The sequence below is a fragment of the Apis cerana genome, linkage group LG4 (assembly GCF_029169275.1).
Source record: "Apis cerana isolate GH-2021 linkage group LG4, AcerK_1.0, whole genome shotgun sequence".
In the NCBI taxonomy this organism is placed as follows: Eukaryota; Metazoa; Arthropoda; class Insecta; order Hymenoptera; family Apidae; genus Apis; species Apis cerana.
The window spans coordinates 5222723-5235037 of NC_083855.1; the positions used below are offsets into that span (position 1 = coordinate 5222723).

General features: G+C 35.4%; 1 protein-coding gene across 50 annotated transcripts in view; it reads right to left on the reverse strand.

Moving 5' to 3' along the window:
* Positions 1–1480: 1480 nt before the first annotated feature.
* Positions 1481–12315, reverse strand: part of LOC108003363 (calcium/calmodulin-dependent protein kinase type II alpha chain) — a 125563-nt gene continuing 114728 nt past the window's right edge. For 33 of the 50 annotated variants that reach the window (XM_062073726.1, XM_062073706.1, XM_062073735.1 and 30 more), the window contains 2 exons: positions 11789–11906; positions 1481–11498 (listed from right to left, as the gene is read on the reverse strand). In XM_062073726.1, the coding sequence (XP_061929710.1) occupies positions 11366–11498; positions 11789–11906 (251 nt within the window). In that variant the 3' untranslated portion in view covers positions 1481–11365. The remainder of the gene's footprint in view (positions 11499–11788; positions 11907–12315) is intronic. The other 17 variants (XM_062073715.1, XM_062073733.1, XM_062073724.1 and 14 more) reach the window with 1 other exon arrangement.

Sequence of the window (12315 nt, forward strand, 5' to 3'; positions counted from 1 at the left end):
GTATATATCTTTAGTTTTTCCACTGATGATTAAATATTAGTCGTCGATGTCATCAAAAATATGAAAGATTGACGAAACGAGGGTAAAGATGAGGATTCATATAACATAAATAATAAAATGAAATGCGAAATTCGTTCAACAACAGAGTCTAATTTAATAACAAAATATGAACGCTGCTTTTGTAATAAAATTAACCGTAATTATAATGATCATTAAAATAATATTAATAATAAAATAATAACTAAGACGGCGTACATAATCGGTTGAGATAACCGTAATTAACATAGATAACGAATCCTAATATCGAAGAGAGCGAAGCGTATGAGATAGATCGCGTTACAAATTATGATAACGAACTAATCAATGATTTTTTAAAAAAAAAAAAAAAGAAAAATTATATTCGTCGACATGTATCAGACTGTCGAACACGAAACGAGATCCCAGCAGACGAAAAGAATATAATTAATAAGTATGGGTAATTATGTGAAATACAATATTTGAGAAGCTTAATAGAAAAATGATACAAGTGATACTGATAAACAGTGGTAAAGATACTAAATGACACATTATACATTTATTTAGTTTTAAATTTTCATTATTTAATTGCCTACATTTATGCATTACCAAATTTTTTATGAGTAAATATAGTAAGATCTATTTTAATGTCTGTGGAAGCATATAAATTTTTCTAAATTCTTATAAATTTAAATTCTATTGACTAAATCTTTTTAAAGTGATTAAAGATTTTATCAACTGTATCATTTTTCATCCGAGCCCTTCATTTAATAAATATTCTTATGTTATAAGAATAACATTGAAAAATATTTTACAGCTGACTAAAAACAGAGTTTGCTGGATTCTCTTCGAGTGTGATTGACAAACAAAGAAGAAGGAAGAGGAACAAGGAACGAAATAAACGTCGAATGGAAAAAGAAAGGAACATAAAACGCAATGATTAATCTGTCTTATCTGTCGCTCGTTCCAAATATTATTTGGCTATCGCTCGCTTAAATTTATACGTCTTTAAATATTTGCAAGAGAGTTTATCTTATATTCAGTGAACCATAATAATATACATTGGTGCGTTTCTATTAACGCAAGCATGATGGAATATATTTAGCTAATATAATCAATGATAGATAATTAATAAAAATAGTATACAATAACGACAGATACAAATAGCGATAGATATTTAAACGTAATAAACAAAATGTGCCAAGAAAAATCATTATGCCTTTTATATAATTCAATATAACAGAAATTTGAAATCTTCTTTCATTGGCAAATAACATTAATAATAAACGATAATAATAATAACAAATATTAAAAAAAGTAGACAGTTTTGTACAAAATATATTGTAACAAAAAAAAAAAGAATGAAATTAAATAAAATCTAACAAAATCTAAATTTCAAAACGAGCGACAGAAGAGGAAGAATATAGCATTATGCAGAACCGGAAGTGTAGAACGGGAACGGGTGTGTATTTCCTTGTTTTATTTCTCTGAACATTAGGACAAAATTGTAATCAATCGCTTATCCGTTTACCGTAAATCCAATAATGTCTGTAATAATGAATTAGCGTTATATTAAATGTACCGATGAGAGATTTTTTTTTAATAATCACACATTTTCTAATCTCTCTCTCTCTCTCTCTCTCTCGCTCTTGCTCTCTAATTTACGCTCTCATACCATTCTCTCACTCTCACTCTCACACTCGCTCTGTCGAATACTCTCATTCATTCTCACTTTTATTTTCGTTCTTTCCTTTCCTATTACAATTGGCGTTTCTCCAACAGGGCGATATTGATCGGCGTTTCGCCTACGAAGATCGAGCCAAGAACAACCGGAAGTTGAGCTTCGTAGAAACGCTCTTCCCTTTTGGGACACCGACTCGTCGCCACGTAACAGCGGACAAAGATTACAAACAGAAAACGTGATTCACGAAACTCTCGCGTGAAATCCATTATCTCGATCATCGATCGTCGCGCAATTTTTAACTTTAAGCCTCGTAACGTTATTAGAGCGTAGAAGTAAGAGATTAGATTACCTCGCTATAATTAGATTTTTTTTTTCTTCTTTATTCTATTATAAGCTAAACTCGATATCGAAGTAAATCGTAAATTGTTAATCTTAAACGAGGAGTTAAATGGCGCGGGGATTTAGCGTTAAAAAGTTTCAAAATTTTTCTACAATTTACACATGGAATATATACTTTGATAAAAACTAGAATCGAATGTTACAATATTCTTAAGTGAAGAAAAATAGCGTACATCGAGAAGATCGATGATCCGAGATTTTGATTGATCTCCCGATTTTTCGTACGCGAAAGAATCTCGAGAATCTCGTAGAATTTTCGAAATTTCTTTTTCCCAAAATTCCCCACTTTCTCCACGGAGAATCTTCCTTCGAACATTGGAAAATATCCCTCGGAATTAAACGAAAATTTTCTCTGTCCGTTGTCCGTGAATTTATCACCCCATATTGTTCTCTCTTTCTTTCGCTTTTTTTTTCTACTATCCTCTCTCTCCATCGCAACGCTCAAGAAGTAAAAACACGAATGTCGCGCGGAATTCGCCATCGCAGATTGCACGTGAATAATTCCTCTAAAATGCGCGTGACGGTAATCATAGTAACAATAACAATGACAATATAATAATGATGACAGTAATAATAATGACAATAATATCAATAAGAATAGTAGTGAACGTTTACAATCTATTACATATCATAATCTTTTTTTTTTTTCACCTTTTTTGTGATTTTTTCATTTTTTCGTTTAGTCGGAGGGGACGTCGCTCAAGATTTTATTCGAGGCACAGTTGGATCGCACGTCCGCTAAAGAATTCGTATCTCTTCTTTATTATTTAATAACTTTTTTTTTCTATTTTTTTTCTTTTTTCTTCAACGCACCGTTCTCCATCGCGAAAAATCAAATCGGTTCACTCCACGAACTCGTTTTCCCATTTTTTTCCCCTCTCTTTCTCGTGAATTATTGTGTATCTCTTCTTCCTATCTTTACACTCATATTTTTCTTTTCTTCTTACTTTCACTTTCTCATCCTTATTACATTTTTATTTCCTGGTCTCTTTCTTTATTAAGCTCGAAAGGGTTTAATTCATCGTTTACTATTTTTATTTCTCTTTTTTTTTTTTGAACTGCCTTCAAATATATAATTCGGCCGTTCGACGCGCACGATTCGAGGATAAAAAGCAAGGATTAAAAAATCGCACTGTCGCGTGTGCGATTAAATATATATATTAAATATATATATATATATATATATTTTTGGCGAGTTTTCATCGATTAAACGTTCCAAGTATTTCATTCCATCTATGCTTTTCCTCTCGATTTTGCAATATAAGAAGATATGTAAGTATATCGACGCATGAAACGACGCTTGGATCGAGTCGAGAATTTCGAGACTCTTTTCCCTTTATCATTATTACTATTTTTTTTTTTTTTTTTTTTCATTAATTCGAGATAACGCACGCGTCGAAAACGGCCGAAAGAAATAGGCAAACGATCGCGAACGATCCGATCGGCCGGATCCGAAATGTCGTGCAAAATCAACCGAGCTGTACCTCAATTAGATTATTTTATATGGTATCACGCGCACGCATGCACAAATAGACGCACGCACACGCTAAAAAGTTACATTAATTAATAATTCTATATTGCGTACGTAGTAGTAGGTAGGATCGCAAAAAGTTACGGAACGATAAAAAATCTTTCGAAACGCGGACTCTCGAAGTAGAGACGAAAGGAGAGGTCAAAATAGCCGAAGACCGTGTCTTTTTTTACGTTGCTCTCTCCTCGCAGCCGCCATATTTGATCGGTATTATATAGGATGGAAATATGTTTCGCGAGTGAAACTTCTTGGGAATCGCTCTCGAAACTTATTTCTCGCCAATTCAGACAATTGCGTCGAGCGTGAAAGTCCTCGAACAATCAGTCTGGCAACGCAGTTGTCCACTTTGAGAAGAATACTCTCTCGAGGGCGAGTCTCGAGAGTTTTGCACTCGAGGGTATTTGCGTCGGAGATTCGATTTAGGAACCTTGGTTCCGGCTCTTACTTTCTTTTTTTTTTTTTTTTTGCTTTTTCTTATCGAAATAATCGATATAAGGATACAATCACCTGCGATCTTCCGATTTATTTATTTATTTTATTTTTTTTTTTTTTACGTGAAAAATTTGCATCGGGAGATTGACGATTATATAAATATAGCTCGGAAAATTATTATGTAATTTCGTTGGGTTAAGTTTGTTAAATCGATCATCGGTTTATTTATTATTAAAATGGATTTAAAAAATTCGTTCTTTATTCAAATGGCAGAGTGGGAGATATTAGTAATGAAAAGTGGTAAAGGAAGTAGTAAGATAATTTAATCGGTTGTAATAGAATTAGCTAAGGCATCGATACTTCCAGTAGTAACGTTTCCTTTAATTTAATTTCGACGAAATTAACGAGGAAATGTTAATACTTAGTACCAATGCCTCGTGTAATATTCTTTACAACTAAGCAAGATCTATACTTCCGGTTACTTATAGTTGATATTTCTAATTACAATATATTATATTTCTTCACTAACTTCTTGTTTTTAACGTGAATTGTACGGATTAAATATTCGAAGGAGGAATATTATACGAATGTTGTCCCCAGAAGAAAAGAAGAATAAATGGAAAAATAAGAAATCTAATTAAAAAGATGGATAAATTTAACTTTTTGAAGACAGGACGAATTACTCTTAATAACTTCTCTCGTAATTAATCCTAAAAAAAAAAAGAAAAGAAAAAAAAGGATCAAAATTTTTGGAAAAAGGAAAGAAACACACCGAACTATATTTTTCAATCGCATCTCTTCGAGATTTCGTGATACCGACGACTTCAGACCACGCAGATTCGTCGAGCATCCCGGAAGAAGAAACGCTCGGGGAGGAACTTGTGTTATTTCTTTTAAATATTCTTTTTTTTCTTTTTTCTTTTTCACGTCTCACGGTTTTATGGCTCTCGTTTCAGTCCGCATTCCTAAAAAACTCTCGAGTTTTTTCGCTGGTGTGTACTCTTCTAAAAATGTGGCGCAGAAAAATCGCTGTAATAAAATCGTGCATACGCAGCAATCGGTCAATGTGTGTGTGTGTGTGTGTGCGCGCGTGAGCTACAGCGAGACGATGATGTCGCTGTGTCGCGGTTCTCTCACGGTAGAAGATGATAGATTTTTTTTTTTTTCTTTTTTTTCATTCTTAAAACACTAGTTTAATTACATTCTACGGCGATTAACCGCTAAGATGTTGATTGAATCTCGGTAATTCGGTTGTCACGGTTCTTGACCGTTTTCCTTTTTTTTTTTTTAAACTCTTTCTCTTTTTTTTTTTTCTCAACACTTCAACCCGCTTCATCACGGTCGATTCTTCCTCCAATTCATGCGCGGAAAGGTATGCGACTGGCCAATCTAACGCAATACTTAATTCAATCGAATCGAATTTTTGAATGTTATATATATAATTTTTATAACTTTAAAATCTTTAAATCTTTGCAAATTTTTCAATTCTTTTAAATTCTTCTTTAAATTCAAAAAATTTATATAAAATTTTTTTCAAATTTAAACATCCCTATCGTTCATTATTTGAATATATCTTTTCTTTAACGATAATAATTGATTGAAGAAGAACTGTCAGTCAAGAAAACACACACTCTCTCTCTCTCTCTCTCTCGCTTCTATCCCTGTCGTTCCTTCAACGCCACGTTAAAGAAGAAGACAAGAGGGAAGCAAAAGAGGGAGAATTCCACCCTTTAATTCCTTTCGATCAACGCAACAATAGGGGGATTCGACTGAAACACTGTTCGAATCAGCGTTCGATACGAGAAATGCGCAAATGTGTAACGACGATAGTTTTAGAGTCAGAAAGCAGCAAAAAAGATCTCGAAGATCGTATTACAGAGAGGAAAGTAAAAGTGCTTGTCCAACTTGGATGATCGTTACGTTTATCATGCACGATAATAAAATCGAACGGATATTATAAAATTGAAAGGATACCATCGGACGAACATTCTTCGTTCTCTATCTATAATTCGTTTAAAATCGCTTATATCGAAGAAAAAAGCTAGCGACGAAAAAACACCATCGTTGATAAAACTTCCTCCTCCCTATCTCGCTCTTCCTTCTCTCCCTCCCCAATTTCCCCTTTCTTAATCTTTTTCCCCCTTTTCAAATTCTTCCATCCCTCCTTCCATTCGTTTTAAAAATCTCGAACGATGCCTGCAAATTATTCGAACGATTGCGCGCGTTTCGCCACTTGTCGAACGGAGCAGATCTTGCTGAAAGTAGCTTGTTCGAGGGGAATGGAAATTTTCACGCGTGGAAATGGTGGTGATCCGAGGAAACTACATCGAGACGATTTTGTCTCGATTTTGATCGATGTTCCGCAATGAAGTGGAAGGCGAGAAATCGACGAGAGGTTTCGGATTATTTCGAAATCTAAGGTAAGGATGATTTGTCAAGAGATGAACGATCGAAGATGCAGCTTGGATTCAGATTTGTGGCTCCGTTAATTACGAAAGAGAATTTTCTTGACGAGAAGAAACGAAAAGGAGCGCTAATTAATTGATTTTAACCGTTTCAATTGTAGATGGAAAAGGGATCTGAACAGATCACAGAGGAAACTTCGATGAAATTTCAAAAGATTCTCTCTCTTTTTGAAGAGTTTCTAGAAACTTTCTGATTGCGCGTTAAGGAAAGAAGATATTGAAAGAAGATGCAAGGAAGAAAGCTGCAAGGATTAATTAATCATAAATTTCTGATCGGTAAGAGTATGAAGAAGTTTGATAAACTGTTGAAACACATGACAGCAAGTAGAATTAACGTTGCGAGGGGAAACTCGTAGATCGTAGAGATCATAGATCCTAAATTTATATATAATCTACAAGAGAGCTTCATATCAACGGAGAAATGATTGTTCGATTATTACTGTAAAACCCTAAAAACTCAAACGAATTAATTATTATTTTTATTTTATTTGGAAAGAAGGACTTTCAGCAAAATCTGATGCGAGACACGTCCCTCCGCGTTATGAAATCGTGTTTCCTTTTATCTCGTTACACTTTTCTCCAATTCAATTCGTTTTCTTTCCTCGTTCGGAGATTTAATTTTATTATGGATTTTCTTTTTTCTTCTTTTCTCTTTCAATAAGAAACAACTTTTTAAATAACGCGCGCGAATGAGCGTGTGCCTTCCTCAAGACATCCATCAATACCCTTCAACTTTTCTCGATCAATCGATATAAGATTATCTAAACTGGTAATACTCGTACTTTATCTTTACTTTTTTTACCTATATTTTCATCGTTCTCACGATCACCGACTTGCGTATTTGTAAAGATACACGATAAATCTTTACGCGTTATTTCTTCTTTCTTCCTCTTCTCTCTCGTTTTTATTTTTCTCTTTCATTGTTAAATGGACGTTGCTACTTTTCCATCTTCCATTTGGTTCCACATAGAAAGCTTGCTCTTGTCTATGATTTCTATCCTCTAAGGATCCATTCGTACGTCAATTAAGAATACCTTTTATCGTAGGAAAAAAATCGGGTCGTGTAAACTATCCCTCCCTTTCCTCTTACGCTCCACCGTTCCTCCCTTCTCTCCTTCTTTTCTTCATTTCTATTACTTTCCTTCTTTTTAATCTTCGCCCATCTTATATTCCTCTCCGTTTCTTTCAACAACAATTTCCCACATTCTCCCATTCTTTCGCCTTAATATACTGCTTTCGCTCGGCAATAATTAATAATAATTATAGTAATAGTAGTAATCGTAACGTGTAATGATAATCGTGTAATAACAATGATAATAAATCAATAATCGTATTTTTTGTTCTTTTTTTTATACAACAATCACACGTATAGAAGCGACGAATTAGAGTAGTAGAAATAACACTATTCCTTAAGTTTTAATTTTATGTTTATATTTATATTTATAATATAGTATTTGCAATATATTAAATCGTTTGTCTCTCTCTCTCTCTCTCTCTCGCTCGCTCGCTCTCTCGCTCTCTCTCGCTCTCTCTCTCTCTCTCTCCCCATTTTTTAATCGTCTTTTCATCCGTTTCCTTCATCCCTCACTTCTCTCGTTCTGGTATCCTGTATCGATATATATATATATATATATATATATATGCGATAGTTTGCGGAACGAGCGCGCGCGCACGTACGTGGACACGCGTTCTCGAGCGTGTTTCGATGGCGAGAAACCGATTCCGCGTCGATTCAACGCTCGATCGAGTTTCAATTAATATAATATATATACATATATACGTAGAATTCAATCGGTGAACAGCGATAAACGATTTTATTTTATTGAAACAACTCGATGAAAGGAAGAACAAGTCAAAATATATATATATATATATGTATATATATATTAATATCGGACTTTATATACTCGTTTATTCGTAATTAAAAATTTCCTAGATATCTCACCGATCTCTAAATCGACGCTGAACCGAGTACAACGAACGGCGAATAAATAAAAACTATGGAGTTAACAAGAATTAACAAAGATTAACAAAGATTAACAACTTAATGATGTCGAAGAACCAACGATCCAACGACCGATTTTTCTCTCTGTATTATTGGTGGCAACACACATGATCCCGTTTTCCAACGCGAGAGAAACGCGCGTACCATTTATTCCGCACGCATACGCGCGCATTTATAATATATATGTATATTTATATATATGTGTATTATATATATTATATATATATATATACACATATAAATTATATAACAAGATGGCAAAAATGTTCCTCCGATATTTATTTTTTTTTTATCTTCTCGCGAATGGAGAACATCTCTCTTTCTTCACCGTTCCCTCTTCCGCCCCTGTCACGTTCACCCCCTCCCCCATTTTTCCTCGAAAAACTTGTATCTCAATCTTCTCATATTCTTTCCTAGATAATCTTGTTCATTTATATTTATATATAATATATATAATCGATTTATACTCTCGTAAAGTCGTATTTAATTATAATTAATTAATTAATTAATTAATAGAGGATGTACGAACGGTGTAAGAAAGATTTTTTTTTCGTGTGTTATCTTTTTTTTTTGTTTCTTTTCTACCCCTCCTTCTTTCTCTGCTCCTCCATTCTCTTTTCGTCCCTGCCAAATTTTTTTTTTTTGCTCTCTTCCTATCGTTATTACTTCTTTGTCTCTTGAACGAAGGTGCCTCGTGAACCCGACGAAAAAATCGTTCGATCACCTAAGTTGCTCGTGTTTCTCAACAACGTCCGCCGAGATATAATATGTTATATCTACTTCACTCTGCGCGGCGACTTTCGTCTCTTTATTTTCCTCCTCCGTACCTTCCTCTTCTTTCTTTTATTCGTTCGTTTTCTTCTTCTCCATCGACGAACGCCGGAAGTGTGGATCGATCCTTTCGTACACGGCCAATGTACACCGAGCTACGCGAACGAATCTCACTCTTTCGTCCTTCTTTCCACGATACATTCTTTACATTTTTCCTTCTTTTTCTACTCGATTCGAAATTTCATCTTCCTCGTTTCATCCATTTCTATTTTCCTCTTGGTCTTACGTTCGACGTAGCCCGAGGATTCGAGATCGACTTGTAAAACGGAACGTACGCGAGGCTGGCGGATCGTGAGTCGCGCCAGTCGCGATATTTCTTCCTTACGACGATGAGGTAACAATGTTTAAAGATCGCTCTTCTCTCCCTCTTGGACTTGTCGCGCGTAATCTCTGTACGTGTATGCTTGTATGTGTGTACAACGCGAGCGTATGCACCGATATTAACCTCGAGCGAGAAGCTTTTTCTTTTTTTGCTGGTCGAAAACCTATAGATCCGAGCTTGCTCGCTTCGAGCGTATTCCAGACGCTTGCTAAGCGCACGTACCGTATCGTTTATAATCATGGTAACATAAACGCTTTCGTTAATCACGTAAGAGAGTTACGGATTCGTGAAATCATTTTTTAAACAACGTTATTCGATACATTAATATTATACTTTCTCGTGAATTAAATAGGAAACATTCGAATTATGCAACGATACGGCAAGTACACTTGGACAAATTCTCGTACGCGCGCGTGTGTGTATGTATTCATACTTGTTTTACAAGAGATAGCGCGCGCGCGAATCTACAATGGATTTCCCTTTTTTCTTTTTTTTTTTTTTTCCGGTGTGTCGTCGTAGCGAGAGACGAGAACGAAAATTAGAAGAAAAAAATTACAATGGAAGATTGTTCTGTACAGCGACTATCATACGAACTAAATACGCGTGGTTGCCGACGTGCCGGCGTCATCTCCCTCGTCGATCGCGGCTTCATTTTCTCGCAAGCGGTGTAACATTCACCACCATTCCATTCTTTCCCCATCCGTGCTTACTTCCAATTTCCTGGATATACGCGTACTTCCCGTTTCATGTTCACCGCTGACCTCCTCGACGCCACTGGAACGACACGCTCTTCTGCTTCGTTTTCCGCCATTTTGATTCTCTTCTTTCGTAGGATCTTGGGGATTTTGTGATTCTTCTCATTATTTTTTATAATATATTTTTGTTGCTTCTCTTTTTCGTGATCGTTTAGAAAATTGGCAAGATTGTTCCTCGAGTTTTAGAGATGGAGACGGAATGAAGATGTGAAAATCGAGACATCGGAAATTCCTCAGTTTTGGCGTTAATCCGTTTCTATTTTTCCCTCCTTTATATGATATCCATTTTAATGTTTTAACGTAATTATGTATAACGTATTTCGGTATTATTTATTCCTTGATTGACACTTAAGAAACTTTCAGACAAATCTCGAACACAATTTTCTTCACCGATTTAAAGATTTTCGATATATAAATTACAGTCTTCCGAATTGTTTAGCCGCCAAATTTCTTCTTTCTTCGATATCCTCTTCATCGAGAACTACTGTCTCGAATCCATCGGAAATCGTTCCTCCATCGAGGCCGAGGCACGAGTCGCGGTGCTTCGTGGTAAGTACGCTGAACAGGTACTGAATCGAGCTCAAAAATACCGACTTATCCGACCACTTTCGCGACTAATCTCGCTCCTTTCCATTTTGTCGCGCTTAATACTAATTTATACGCGTGTTCACGTGTCCTACGTGTGTTCGTGTGTATGTGTGTACATGTACATCGATAAATAAATAAATAGATAGACGATCGTATTATGTATTTATCTATTTATCCCGATCAGGAGTATCAGGACTCAGGTGTAACGTGTGCTCGCGCGTTTCTTGCACGGTTTCGTTCGTCCATTCCACGCGTCGAAGGCGACGAGCGTCCACCGACACATCGGCCCTTTTCTTCTACTTCCTCCCCTTTATTTCTTTTTGAACCGTCGCATCGATTTACTTGTGATTATAGGTGAACGGCGACGGGCCTGTGACCGCGCTACGATGGAAATGCACATTTTGCCATTTGTTGTCCCTCTTGTGCCATACGCGGCTCTCCTCGCTCTGATGGGTGTGCGCTACTCCTTGTCTGAAAAAATATGCAATCGTATTTTTTCAAATTTATGCAAGTTTTCCGGATTTGTACGAGATTTGCAAAGAATCGCAAAGTAAATGTAAGATCCTTTTTGAACTTGTATCCAGTGTGATTCCTTGTAGAAGATCTTTTTCTAATGGATCCAATCTTTGTCTGGATCATTACTTTATCTTATTTTATCACGAGTCTTCGTATTTATTTATATCAAATAATTATGAATCGTAATAGATTATGTATGAATGTACTATGAATCTTTAGTGTTGTCTTTAATTTCTTTTACTCACTTGTCCATGTACTGTGTCAGCCTAACGTACGCGATGCACGCAGCATCTTCGCCAAGCAGGTGTACATGGGGATTCAGGATCGTCGTGTTCACGGCTTTGCAGTTTTTCCCCAAGACTGCTTAGATTGGAAAAGCAAAACGCTCGTTATTTGTGAATCTGTATGTTCATTTACCGTTGATCATTCATATTTATATTTCAAAGCACATAAGATTGATAAAAGATCACATGAACAAATTCAATAAATTATTCTAATAGATTATAGTTATACTGAACGAACAAAATGTATTAAATTTTAATTAAAATTCACCAAAATTGAATAAAAATTTTATCGTGAAAAGAAAATAAATTTTGTGCATTCAATATTAATATCAATGAAAAGTGCAATAAGAAGCAGTATGGAATTAAGTTCGACGACAAATGCACCGATCGATCGGAAATGATACATTTCAACTCCTGGATAAAAAAAACGTTTTAACGCCTGGCTTATATCCCATCCGCACGAATAAAAATGTAAATATTCGATTCTC